General features: G+C 37.2%; 1 protein-coding gene across 2 annotated transcripts in view; it reads left to right on the top strand.

Annotated features, from left to right (window-relative positions):
- TMEM135 (transmembrane protein 135) overlaps nucleotides 1-13,260 on the top strand; it is a 312,520-nt gene extending 299,260 nt beyond the window's left edge. For both annotated transcript variants that reach the window (XM_061406022.1, XM_061406023.1), the window contains 6 exons: nucleotides 463-630; nucleotides 2,613-2,676; nucleotides 3,630-3,706; nucleotides 7,867-7,965; nucleotides 8,753-8,820; nucleotides 10,868-13,260. In XM_061406022.1, coding sequence (XP_061262006.1) covers nucleotides 463-630; nucleotides 2,613-2,676; nucleotides 3,630-3,706; nucleotides 7,867-7,965; nucleotides 8,753-8,820; nucleotides 10,868-11,000 — 609 coding nt within the window. In that variant the 3' untranslated portion in view covers nucleotides 11,001-13,260. The remainder of the gene's footprint in view (nucleotides 1-462; nucleotides 631-2,612; nucleotides 2,677-3,629; nucleotides 3,707-7,866; nucleotides 7,966-8,752; nucleotides 8,821-10,867) is intronic.
- The last annotated feature ends 949 nt before the right edge of the window (nucleotides 13,261-14,209 follow it).

Here is a 14,209-nt window from a genome sequence, read left to right as displayed (position 1 = left end):
GAAAATTCTTTAAACTTGATCATTTAAATTTCTGTTAAAATTTCCAAAAGCATTTCGTTTTGTTAACCGTTTTTTGTGCTTTTTTGGATTTTTTTTTTTTTTTTTTGGAATTTCAGTGCTTTTGTTTCTAAAACTCATTTGTGGTTTAGGGATTTTAAATCCCAGTTATTGTCAACAGAATGTCAAGAAGTAGAAGTCTGGTACGTAGACAGTCTTAGCCAGTGCTTGGGAAACTTTTTAAGTCTTGGTAAATCGTAGAAAGTATATCCACTGCAAGCTCTCGTGATTATTTTTAAGGTAATTCTTTTAAAACTGTTTGAGGTTTTAGGACTTAGTTTTGAAAATGGCTACTAGATAAGCTTAAAATTTTTAGTGCCATTTTGATTCTGTGACAGTGAAGTTTATACCTATCAGACTTAAGAATTTGGTTATTAATCAGACTTTGCTCCCAATTTTCTCCAGGGTTTCATCAGAATGTTTAGCGTGGGATACTTGATCCAGTGCTGCCTCCGAATTCCCTCTGCATTTAGGCATCTGTTTACACAGCCATCCCGGCTACTTTCTCTCTTCTACAATAAAGAAAACTTCCAGCTCGGAGCTTTTCTGGGCTCTTTTGTTAGCATATACAAGGTAAGGCTTTTAACAAATAGCATAGCATCACCAACGCAATGGACACGAGTTCGAGTAAGCTCCGGGAGTTGGTGATGGACAGGGAGGCCTGGGGTGCTGCAGTCCCTGGGGTCGCAAAGAATCGGACACGACTGAGCAACTGAACTGAACTGATTGTTAAAATGAGATAACAGCCTTAACTCATCTGTCACTTTTCTTAACACTTCTTTCTGTAGTATTCATAAATATCACCAGATATACATAATACATTGGGAATAGAAGTTGGGGACATTTTGTCTTTTAAAGCTTGAAAGTTTGGATATATTATATTTATTCATGATATTAAAGACTTTTCAAAAACTCCTTTTTTTTTCAATAATGTAATCACTGAGAAATTATGAACTTCCTAATATTTCTAACGTCAAAAGTGATATTAATACACCTGGCCTGCGTGTTTTTCTTAATAACATTTACTACCTAAGTATTAATTTAAACATCTTCAGACCCTTCTAGCTGATATCAACCCTTGATAAAACCAGTAAGAATTTTCAGGCATAACTTATATAAATAATGAGTTATTTTCCATCTCCCTCCCAATCACTTGTTCTACTACACTCTCTCAAATAAACAAAGTTAACGTTCTTCCACCTCTTTCTACATGTTCCTGTAAATGTACCCACACATATATAATAAGCACACACCTAAACACATATACATGGATCATCTGTGACACAGTAAGTACTCTGCAATTTGAAGTAATGGCCTTTTGTTTATTGGGAATCACTGATATGTAAATTATATTACTGACATTTTATTAAACATCTAAAATTTATATTCTAAATTTAAATGGTAAAGTGTGTTAACTAAGGTTGAGCTGTCTGCATATGCGTGCACACACACAAGTATAGACACAGTTGTTTAAAAGAAACTGCTGTGAAAAATTGAATTCTGGAATTATTTTGTATAAGATGGTTATGTATCATTTTATGTAATTACCTGTAAAAGGTAAATATGCTGCTGCTAAGTTGCTTCAGTCATGTCCGACTCTGTGTGACCCCATAGATAGCAGCCCACCAGGCTCCCCCGTCCCTGCGACTCTCCAGGCAAGAACACTGGAGTGGGTTACCACTTCCTTCTCCAATGCATGAAAGTGAGAAGTGAAAGTGAAGTTGTTCAGTCGTGTCTGACCCTCAGCAACCCCATGGACTGCAGCCCTCCAGGCTCCTCTATCCGTGGGATTTTCCAGGCAAGAACACTGGAGTGGGGTGCCATTGCCTTCTCCAAAAGCAGTCATAGACAATATATAAATGAATGAGCATGGCTGTATTCCAATAAAACTTAATCACACTGTATTAGAATTTCATATAATTTTCATGCACAAAATATTTTTTATTTACTTTTATCCCTTGAGATATGCAAAAACATTCTTAGCTTATGAGCCATACAGAAATAGATGGCAGGCTAGATTTGGCTAGTGGGTCATAGTTTTCTGACCACTGCTTTAGAGAGTTGATTCATTTTTATAGCAATTCTAGGTCAAAAAGGCCTTCTCATGTGGCACTAGTGGCAAAGAACCCACCTGCCAACCTAGGAGACAGAAGAGATGCAAGTTTGATCCCTGGGTAGGGAAGATCCCCTGGAAGAGGGCACAGCAACCCACTCCAGTATTCTTGCCTGGAGAATCCCTGTAGCCTGGAGGGCTACAGTCCATGGGGTCTCAAAGAGTCAGACGTGACTGAAACGACTTAGCACAGCACAAGATAAGAAAAACATGTCCTCTATTAATAAGTTAATGAGTTGACCTTCATTTTACCATTTCCAGAGCTCTTCATTTCTTTTTTTAATCTAATTTTTTTTGTGGTATCTTATACCTTATTTAATTTAAATAAGATCACCAATTTGCCTCCAAGGCCAGCTGATGACTCACCCATTACAGATGTTACATGCAGTTTTTCTCTTAGAAATGAAACAACTGAAGGAATTGTATTTTCTTCTTGATACAGGGTACTAGTTGCTTCCTGCGCTGGGTCAGAAATCTGGATGATGAACTGCATGCCATTATAGCTGGTAAAAAAGTATAATATATATATTATAAAATATATATGATATACATATATTATCACATCAATCTATGATAGGAGTGAAGCAGAAATGGTTTTCAAATTCATCTGATTTCCTTGTATCTTCCTTTTTCTAATAGAATTCCCATCAAGGCACTAGCATTAATATTTTGTACTTGTGAAGTTGAACATACCAAGGCTCTCTTGCCATATGATGTTTTGAGTTGGCAACATAATGACTTGGGTTTCTGTCCTGCGACAGGCCAGAAATTCTAGGGAATGTGTCACAAAAGAACATAAAATATTAATAAGTGACTAATGATTTCTTACAAGCATTTTTATTTTACCATTGGCAGCTGACATGTTTTTAAATAATTTTTTAAGGAACTCAAGTAATGTTATAAACATAAAAAGTAAACATTTTTGGTAAGCTCAGTATATGTTATTACTTAAGCCGACTAGATGATTTTTCAGATATTTTTAGTGATGTCCCTGCTGTTAGTATTCCAGGCCTCCCGCCACCTTGCTTTTCCATTTATAGAATGAAAGCAATGGAGAGAAGTGTGGTGACAGCACTAAGTATGGTTTGAGCTCTTAGGACAATAAATGAAAGAATATTTCCGCTTAAAATGAGAATGATACTAGTAGCCTTTAAAAATTGTTATATTTGGTAAGACCACTGCTGTTTTTAAAAGTTTAATTTAAAATGTGAGGTTTCTTATGGTATCCAAACTGTGGTTCCTAATTCTGAAGGTCAATTTTTAAGTTTAAAAAAATATGATAAAGAAGAATTCACCCCATTTTCATATCATTGCTTGTACTACTGTCCTCGATTTTGTTATAGCAAAAGTCAGTGCTAAATCCGTTATTTCCTATTTAAGTGAATTAACGTTTCTGAGTGACGTAATAACAAGTACTTTTGAGTTCTGATTGATTTTGCCTTATTTATTATTGTTTCAGGATTTTTGGCAGGAGTATCAATGATGTTTTATAAAAGCACAACAATTTCCATGTATTTAGCTTCCAAATTGGTAGAGGTAAGCAAACATTTTTATGTATATACAGCCAAATGATATAGAGCCTTTTAGCTACTTCAGCAACAATATATATCCCAGTTTCAAAAGCAAATTCTAACCTTATGAAAGTGAATCTTTATGAATCTTTACAAAGCCAGTTTTCCTATTTCTTCTTTTTTTCTCTGTGTCATTTTCAAATATACACAAGCATAGGAAGAATAACGTGATAATCCTCATGTGCCCGTCATATAGCTTCAACACTTCACAGCATTGGGCCAGTCTCCTTTCATCTATACTGCTCCAAATCCCCAGGTACCAAATTATTTTAAAACAAATCCCAGACATCAAGTCACTCCATTCATAAACAACTCAGGAGAAAGAGTCCTTGAAAAATAAAACTAAAGGATAAAGACTCTTTAAAAACAAACAAATCAACAGTGCCATCAGGGTATAAACAAAATGCATATCACCCATTTTAGAAGTCTGCTAATTCTTCAATATTATCGTTATCCAATTAGAACTTACACTTTCAATATTACCTCACACATATCTTTTGTAGTCCCTTTGTTTTAATTGGAGTTAGTTTTATGTTAAAATGCTGTATTACTGTATAATGAATATTAAGTAAAAATCACCTGCGTAGGTAACTTCTTTGAAAAAATTATTTTATGTTCTTTATTTCATGGACCACTCATATCTTCTTAAACCCCCCTCCAACCTGTTGAAACACCATTCTGTCTTGGTCATCTTTCCCCTTTTCTTATTAGTTTCACTTTAGCATTCCCACAATCCAGAAAACCCATCTCCATGAATTATCCCATTTCTGGCCATATAGATGTGCTGGGAATCCCTCATAAATACCCTGCACGTTCACCCTGTCCGTTAGCCCTGCTCTTCCTCTCTTACTTAGTTGTTGATCCGAGACCTCTTGGAAGATCGCACTTTTATGAGTGTGGTCAGCAGGCTAACATTGGTCCATGAACTGCACATTACCAGTTCATGACAAAGAAAGGATAGAAATTGAGAGGAAGCATTTGGAAACTTTAATAGCACCTCAATAGAGTAATTTGTTTTTTGAATATAACAGTAAAAATTTAGTTCAACTTTGTGTTTAAATTTTTTTCCCAATAATTCATTTTTATTATAAAAGCATCAGGCCATGACAACTAGAAATTTGTTTTTTAAGAAGTGGTTCTTATGTTTGAGAAGCAGTACTCAGTGTAGTCATTTCTGAAATTCTCTTTGGTCCTTTGTCCTAGACAGAGTAGTTGCTCTTTCCTCTGGGGAGACAACATATATTATATATTAATATGTACACATACATATATACATGATAGACATAAATATACATACATACACATGTGATGGTCTGCAACCTAATCTGTATAGATATCTTGTTAGAGTGCATTAGTATTTGTTATGCACTAACCAGGTTTACACCAGTACATGTTTAATGAATGCATAAATGAAGGAAAAGTAAGAAGTCAGGAAATCCCTGGAGTAACAGGCAAATTTGGCCTTGGAGTACAGAATGAAGCAGGGCAAAGGCTAGTAGAGTTTTGCCAAGAGAACGCACTGGTCATAGCAAACACCCTCTTCCAACAACACAAGAGAAGACTCTACACATGGACATCACCAGATGGTCATTACCGAAATCAGATTGATTATATTCTTTGCAGCCAAAGATGGAGAAGCTCTATACAGTCAGCAAAAACAAGACCGGGAGCTGACTGTGGCTCAGATCATGAACTCCTTATTGCCAAATTCAGACTTAAATTGAAGAAAGTAGGGAAAACCACTAGACCATTCAGGTATGACCTAAATCAAATCCCTTATGATTATATGGTGGAAGTGACAGATTCAAGGGATTAGATCTGATAGACAGAGCGCCTGATGAACTTTGGGTGGAGGTTTCGGACATTATACAGGAGACAGGGATCAAGACCATCCCCAAGAAAAAGAAATGCAAAAAAGCAAAATGGCTGTCTGAGGAGGCATTACAAGTAGCTGTGGAAAGAAGGGAAGTGAAAAGCAAAGGAGAAAAGGAAAGATATGCCCATTTGAATGCAGAGTTCCAAAGAATAGCAAGGAGAGATAAGAAAGCCTTCCTCAGTGATCAGTGCAAAGAAATAGAGGAAAAAATAGAATGGGAAAGACTAGAGATCTTTCTAGACAAAGATGGGCACAATAAAGGACAGAAATGGTATGGACCTAACAGAAACAGAAGACATTAAGAAAAGGTGGCAAGAATACACAGAAGAACTATACAAAAAAGATCTTCATGACCCAAATAATCACGATGGTGTGGTCACTCACCTAGAGCCAGACATCCTGGAATGTGAAGTCAAGTGGGCCTTAGGAAACATCACCACGAACAAAGCTAGTGGAGGTGATGGAATTCCAGTTGAGCTATTTCAAATCCTGAAAGATGATGCTGTGAAAGTGCTGCCCTCAATTTGCCAGCAAATTTGGAAGACTCAGCAGTGGTCACAGGACTGAAAAAGGTCAGTTTTCATTCCAATCCCAAAGACAGGCAATGCCAAAGAATGCTCAAACTACCGCACAATTGCACTCATCTCACACACTAGTAAAGTAATGCTCAAAGTTATCCAAGCCAGGCTTCAACAGTACTTGAACTTGAAGTACGTGAACTTCCAGATGTTCAAGCTGGTTTTAGAAAACGCAGAGGAACCAGAGATCAAGTTCCTAACATCCACTGGATTATGAAAAAAGCAAGAGAGTTCCAGAAAAACATCTACTTCTGCTTTATTGACTATGCCAAAGCCTTTGACTGTGTGGATCACCACAAACTGTGGAAAATTCTGAAAGAGATGGGAATACCAGACCACCTGACCTGCCCCTTGAGAAACCTATATGCAGGTCAGTGAAGCAACAGTTAGAACTGAACATGGAACAGCAGACTGGTTCCAAATTGGGAAAGGAGTACATCAAGGCTGTATATCGTCACCCTGCTTATTTAACTTATATGCATAGTACATCATGAGAAACACTGGGCTGGAAGAAGCACAAGCTGGAATCAGGATTGCTGGGAGAAATATCAATAACCTCAGATATACAGATGACACCACCCTTATGGCAGAAAGCGAAGAAGCACTAAAGAACTTCTTGATGAAAGTGAAAGAGGAGAGTGAAAAAGTTGGCTTAAAACTGAACATTCAGAAAACTAAGATCATGGCATCTGGTCCCATCACTTCATGGCAAATAGATGGGGAAACAGTGACAGACTTTATTTTGTTAGGCTCCAAAATCACTGCAGATGGTGATTGCAGCCATGAAATTAAAAGACACTTGCTCCTTGGAAGGAAAGTTATGACCAACCTAGACAGCTTATTAAAAAGCAGAGACATTACTTTACCAACAAAGGTCTGTCTAGTCAAGGCTGCAGTTTTTCCAGTAGTTATGTATGGATGTGAGAGTTGGACTATAAAGAAAGCTGAGGACTGAAGAATTGATGCTTTTGAACTGTGGTGTTGGAGAAGACTCTTGAGAGTCCCTTGGACTGCACGGAGATCAGCCAGTCCATCCTAAAGGAAATCAGTCTTGAATATTCATTGAAAGGACAGGTGTTGAAACTGAAACTCCAATACTTTGGCCACTTGACCCGAAGAACTGACTGACTGGAAAAGATCCTGATGCTGGGAAAGATTGAGGGCAGGAGGAGAAGGGGATGACAGAGGATGAGATGGTTGGATGGCATCACCGACTCAATGGGCATGAGTTTGGGTAAACTCCAGGGGTTGGTGATGGACAGGGAAGCCTGGTGTGCTGCAGTCTGTGGGGTCACAAAGAGTCAGATACAACTGAGTGACTGAACTGAACTAAATGAATAGATCTGACAGAGAAGGGAAGACTTGGATGCTGTACAGAAAGCACTGAAGAATACATGACATGAAAGAGGTAGAAATCAGGTGCTGTTGAATTTCACAGAAACGTGTTATTACTGGCATCTGGGGGCTGGGGTGAGGGGCTGAGGGAAAGGAAACAGCTGACACTTAACTCTGTCAGGGAAGATATACCTGTAATTTGAGCTCTGGAAGGAGTGTTAGGATTTTGAAAGGTAGAAAAAGCAGTTGTAGATAAGGAACGCATTGCTCCACTTTGTTGTTAATGCTATTTAAAGTTGTTTTCCTTATAAATCTCCCATTATGCTTGTTTTGCAGACAATGTATTTCAAAGGCATTGAAGCAGGAAAGGTGCCCTATTTTCCCCATGCAGACACTATCATCTATTCCATCTCTACAGCGATTTGCTTCCAGGCAGTAAGTATAGCTTTTTGAAATGAGAAATAGAATTATTTCTGTTTCTAATGTGTATTAAACCAATGAGGGGAAAAGAAAGGCCTAGAAGCATTTCCATTTTTTACACTGTATGCTTTTTTGTCTTATTAGCAAGATAGCTGACAAGTATCCAATCACTAAACATGTTAACTTAGTGGGCCAGGTCATGTTTTACAAACACAACCATTTTAGGTTTCAATGGAGTACAGTTTTTTAGGAAAATTATCACTCCAGTATCTTGGCTAGAATGCCCTCACTTAATTTTACTTCTGGAAAAACAGATCCCATGGACATAAATAAGAATAATTGCATTTCCTCAACATTACTCAAGCAGTGAGGACAGGGATAGAATCTAGTTTAATAAAAGCATTGTTTAGTCTCTTCAAGTTCTGTAATCACCATTATTGATGTTAATGATCTTAGGACTTCTGCAGAGTTTTGGGGATAGCTTTTATTTGCACTTTCTCACGATAATCCTTCCAGGTTGGTAAACTCATTATAATTAGTGAAGTGCCAGCTATCTAATGGATATCTAGTAAATGCTTCCTAATAATAATGACTGTTAACTCAATCATTATTTCATGTACAATATTTTTGTTTGAAGGCATATTTACAAAGATTCTAGAAAGTCAACTTACACTTTTTTTTCGCTGTCGGGGTATTTTTTTTTTTTTAACACAATGAGCGATAAAAATAGAGATAAAAGTATTCTATTGCCTAAGACGGATAGTGTTTGCTGTTTACTAAAAAAAGTCTCGAATAATTTTAGGCTGTCATGGAAGTTCAGACCTTACGACCATCTTACTGGAAGTTCCTTTTAAGACTCACCAAGGGCAGGTAAGATATCTATGAGATATTTTAACTGATTATGCTGCTGCTGCTGCTGCTGCTGCTGCTAAGTTGCTTCAGTCGTGTCCGACTCTGTGCGACCCCATAGATGGCAGCCCACCAGGCTCCCCGTCCCTGGGATTCTCCAGGCAAGAACACTGGAGTGGGTTGCCATTTCCTTCTCCAATGCATGAAAGTGAAAAAATAAAGTGAAGTCGCTCAGTCGTGTCCGACTCTTCCCGATCCCATGGACTGCAGCCTACCAGGCTCCTCCATCCATGGGATTTTCCAGGCAAGAGTACTGGAGTGGGGTGCCATAACTGATCATAAAAAAAAAACAATTACCACAAAAAAGATTTTGAATCTTTTTGTCTACTTGAGGGAGTACTCTTTGGTAAGGTAGCTATCTAGGTGTAAAACAAATTTGAACTAAAATTCAATAAGAATAACATGGGATGTTTCTTTTTGTTTAAAAATACTAAACAGATTCATTAGAAATCCTGTCTAAACAATAGACTGATGTCCATTTGGGAAAAATAATGAAAAATAATCACATTCTTTTACCTGATTTTTGTAAGCATATTTTTCTTTGCCTTTACTGTCATGTTCTGTATTGGTGCTGGTGTTTGCATTTCCTGATTATAATCTAGTGAGAGGCAATGTAGCCTGATACACAGACTGTGAGTTTGGGAGTTGAACAAACCTGGGTGTGACCCCAGCACCAGTACCCTTTGCTGTGTCACTGGTTGGGAAAGTTGTTTACCCTCGTGAACCTCAAGTTTCTTTCTCTCTACAGTGAAGCAATAATGCATACTTGTTATGGTTGTGGGAAAATCAATGTTTGTGGCAGCCCTTAGCACTTAGTAGGCACTCAGTAAATAGCATCTGCCATTGACTTTGCTGTCATTAATAGTAATAGTAGCAAACAGTTGTATAGCTCTGGCTGTGTCCCAGAAGTGGTTTTAAGATACACACATTAACACACACAACACACATATACATACATATGTGTTTAATGCTTTAAATAGCTCTGTGAGATAGGTACTAGGTACTGTTAATACCTTGGCGTTACTTGTGGGGAGACCGACATGCACACAGAGTTTAAGCACTTGCAGAATCACAAAGCTAGTAAAGGATGGAGCTCGGGTTGAGACAGGCAGTCTGGCTGCAGAGTTCTTCCTCTTAGCCATGACACTGTGTAGTATTATTATTATTTAATCATTAAAATCTACATTATTAATCTATATTGTTATCATTTGATCATTTATTTCTTTGTCATTTATGTTTCTTTGCACATCAGTGAGTTTAACCCATTGATTATGTTGGAAGGGAACTTAGCATTGGGAAGGAGCTAAAAGTCACATTTATGGGTTCTTGGAACAATGACACTGGCCAATGACTCAAAGCTAATTTCACCCTGGTATTTTCCCCAGAGAAGAAGAGCTTATAATTAGGCAGAGAGATGCAGAAGGTCCATCCTGCACATTAGCTGAATATGTGTCTTTTAAAAATTTCTTATCTTTTAGGTGATGGAGAAAGTGAGGGCATGTTTTTACTCTGTTGTGTGTATTAGAAATTTGAAAACCTATAAGCTGTTTCCTCTTCATTAAATATTTGCACATTTGAATGTATTTTCTGTTGATTGTGAGACATTAAAATTTTAGTTATGGGAGGAATTACCTTTAATACCTTCGCTTGTCTGTAAATGTCAGCTCATTCATTATATATGTAGCTTCTTATAATTGTATTCATCCATTAATCAAGAAAATCACAATGAACCTATTTTTCTGTTTGACACAATCTAGAGGAAAGAGCTCTGGAAGGGTTTGAAATGATGGTGGTAATCTCTGGGGCTTCAGGTTTGGGGACTAGCATCTTTTCAAAGAAAACTTGAGACAGTGTATCTTGAAGAGTAGCAAAATGACTTTTCAATCTGCCACTGAGTCTCTTGCCATGTCAGCTCTTCTGTCTTCCCATCCCATGAAAGATAAACGAAGCGAATCATCTTCTTTTACGACGTCATTGGGTACTCATTTCCTGTGTCCTTGTTTTACAGGTTTGCTGTCATGAACCGCAAAGTCCTTGATGTTTTTGGTACCGGCGCATCTAAAAACTTCCCGGACTTCACCCCTAGGTTGGACCCAAGATACACAGCTGTAACGCCAGAGTTGCCCATCGAGTTTTCTTGAAGATTATTGTAACTTATTAATGTGACTTAATGTTTCATTATTTTGTCCTGGAGAGTTAATTATGCTGAACACAAAGAAGAGGACCCGAGCTTGAACTTCAGTGTTATTTCAATGAGGGATGCTCTTTTTTGTTTGATTTTCTTACCAATCAGAAATTCAGAAGCTTTTTAGCAAAGTGTTGCTTAATAATTAAGCTCCCTCTATAGCCAGAATCTCATTCTGGGTCACTGTAGTGGTTGAAATTATGATATATTATCGATTAAATTATGTCTACAAGCAATATTAAATAATCTATGTAGAAATGTAGTAACAAATAAGAGTATACTTAAAATGACTTTAAAAGATGTTTTAGTTCATTCCAATATAATTCTTGGTGGAAACTAAGAATATAGCTGCATTTTAAGATACAAAAGGATCACGGGTACATGGATTTGATCTGTATTTTTTTTTTTTAACTTTCGAATTAGTAGTGAAATGTTATGGGTAAGGAGTAACTCTTCACAGACAATGCTGCTTTATTTCATATAGAGCAATTTAATTGGAGAAAGTGGCCATTCTTGCTTCAGGGATGCAAAGACGGGTCTCATACTGTTTGGATAAAGGCTGTGGCATCTGTGGTTTCCTTCCACTGATACCTTCATATGTCCCCACGATCCGCTTAGCTGGGCTCTTTGGCAGCCCAGTGAACCTTATGTGTTAATGGTAGGTTAGAATCAGGTGGAAACTGACAAATCTGATACAGTTGAAATGTCTGTTTTAGTCTTTTATGGCAACGTTACACTTGAATATTTAAAAGCAAATGAAGTTATTTTTAAACCTCCTCCTATCGGTTCATTATGTTTGTTTTCATTTATAAGGACTGGATTCATCATAGCTAAGTTTGTATGCCATTGTCGATTTAGAAGGGATCAAATTCTATGGAACAAAAGTAGTTTGGGCAGGTTTGGCAGTTTGTTCCCTCAGCTGTTTCACTTGTTTGACAACTAAAAACATTCTGAAAATCCAGTGGTTGTGAAGAAATACATGTCATCACTAATTGGATGCAGATTCCCTAGCCTGTTTTAAAAAACTCATTATCATCATTTTTACTCCTGTTAGAGCAAGGAAGTGACAAAATGTAGTCACTGCTGATTGTGAGTTAGTTCAGGACCGTTTTGATTGAAATACCATCACTCTTTAGAGTTTTTCAGGGACAAGGTATTCTTTTCTAAGTTAATACAAGGCTGAAGTGGTTGTGAAATCTACAATTAATGTAACATATAGGGATAATGGTATATTTTTTTAAGCGTAATTTTATTGCTGAAAAGTCTTAGGCTGTTGTAAATTAATTATGTTCTATAGAATTATGTTCTAAATTCTACGCAGTAGAACTTGTGTTGCAACAAGAATTATAACCCAAACTTTAAATGTTTAATCCTCTGTATTAAATTTCGTCAAGCCTTGTATGCTTCTGTTTGCATGTAATCCTAGTCTGGTTGTTATGGCAGATTGAAACCCAACAAAAAAGACAGGCTCTGGTACCATAGTATCAGAAAGAGCCATTTTAATTAGGCCAAAATTTTGCATTATGATTAACTTTAGGATGACTTGTCTGTTAGGCAGTACGGTTAAAGGATCCTTTTGGCTTCAGAATTCCACATTGATTAGTAAATTCAGTTTTAAGTTTTCATTTCCTGGAATCAAAATGATGATTGCTACTGTGTTTACCTTTAAAAACGAAGTATTATAGCAGTGAAGAAAGCACTGCTACTTGCATCTTATTTTCTCTATTCAGAAATTACGTTTATAGTATTTTTCCTGTCCAGTTAAACAGAAAACTTTTAAATCCATAAGTTGTTTTCATTCACAGTAAAAAAAAAAAAAACTATGAAATTGAAAGACAAATTCTACTGAAATATGATGAGATTGTTTAGTAAAATTTTACTGGTCAAAAGGTACATTTCTATGATCTATCTTTTTTAACACAAGCTATGGTCATTTTTTATTTTATATAAAATGAAATAGCCATCATGAAGCAGAGTATAATAATGAATGTATAGCTGAAATGAACAATTAACTAGTTTGCAGTGGTGAATAGAGAAGTACAATTTTATTTTATTGGGACAGGCTGCAAAGTATAGTTGTTCGAGCAGACACAAAGAAACTGCGTTTGTGTTCCTGAAGACAATCAAAATGAATGTCTTTCTACCTCTGACTAACCAAGTACTGATTGACACCTTGGCATCGTAAATAAAGTGAAATAGATGTCTCCATTCCACAATATGTTTTTTAGTCCAATTTATATGCTGAAGAAGTCCTATCTGTGCTAAGTTTCCTTCCACTAGACCTGAGTACATCAAACACTTAGTATGCCCTCTTAGTATTTGCTACATCTTTATGTAGACTGAAAAACAGAGCATTGGGGTGCTTAATAGGATTATGAGTGTTTCCTGTATTAATTAGCTATTTCCTGAATTAATAAAATCTTAGCATTAGTACCAACCAAGTAAAAAGAAAAGACAAGTTGCAGGATAACAGATTATCTCAAATCTGTCAGATTCTTACCCATTTTTCATCCAATAGTTTAGTCCATTGTATTACCCATCTCTGAAAGAAAACCGTGATTCAATTGTCTTTTTTAAAAACAAATTCTATGATTTCTCCTATAACCTATAAGCATCGTTATCTCTCAGTTGATGCCTAGTATACTTTTTGCTCTCATTTGTTCTTTAGTGAGTATTCATTTAATAGAGTTTTATCTTCTTTACTCTTTGCTCTCAGACTTTATAACTTACTTTCTTCTGGAACAGACTTGTCTTTCGTGAGGAAACCCAAATCAGTCACCCGTCACACAGTGTGTTCATGTTGAGCTTGCCTGAGTATTCATCTTCCTGTGGGTTTTGTCTAGCTAACAGCTCACTGATGAAATCATTTCTGCTTGCATTTTATCCCTGCCCCGAGTTTCTGAGCCCTCTGACAGTGCCTCGTTAAGGAGAATCAATTTCCTCTACCCTCAAGGAGTTTCATCCACTTGCTATGGCAAGCCCTTCTCGCAGTGGGGGTGAGGCAGCCCCGCGGCAAGGCAGAGAGGTGTGCCCGCGGGGAGCGTGGCCTTTGAATCAGCAGTCCCCAAGCCCTGGGAACCCTTGGACTCTCCCTGCGGTTTACTGTTTATTGATCCGGCCATCTTGGCTGTGTCATGCGGGATCTGTTGCTGCGGTGTCCAGACT

Source organism: Bos javanicus, chromosome 29 (genome assembly GCF_032452875.1).
Source record: "Bos javanicus breed banteng chromosome 29, ARS-OSU_banteng_1.0, whole genome shotgun sequence".
Classification (NCBI taxonomy): domain Eukaryota; kingdom Metazoa; phylum Chordata; class Mammalia; order Artiodactyla; family Bovidae; genus Bos; species Bos javanicus.
Note: the sequence above shows the minus strand (reverse complement) of the source record. Positions and strands in the feature narration are given on the sequence as shown.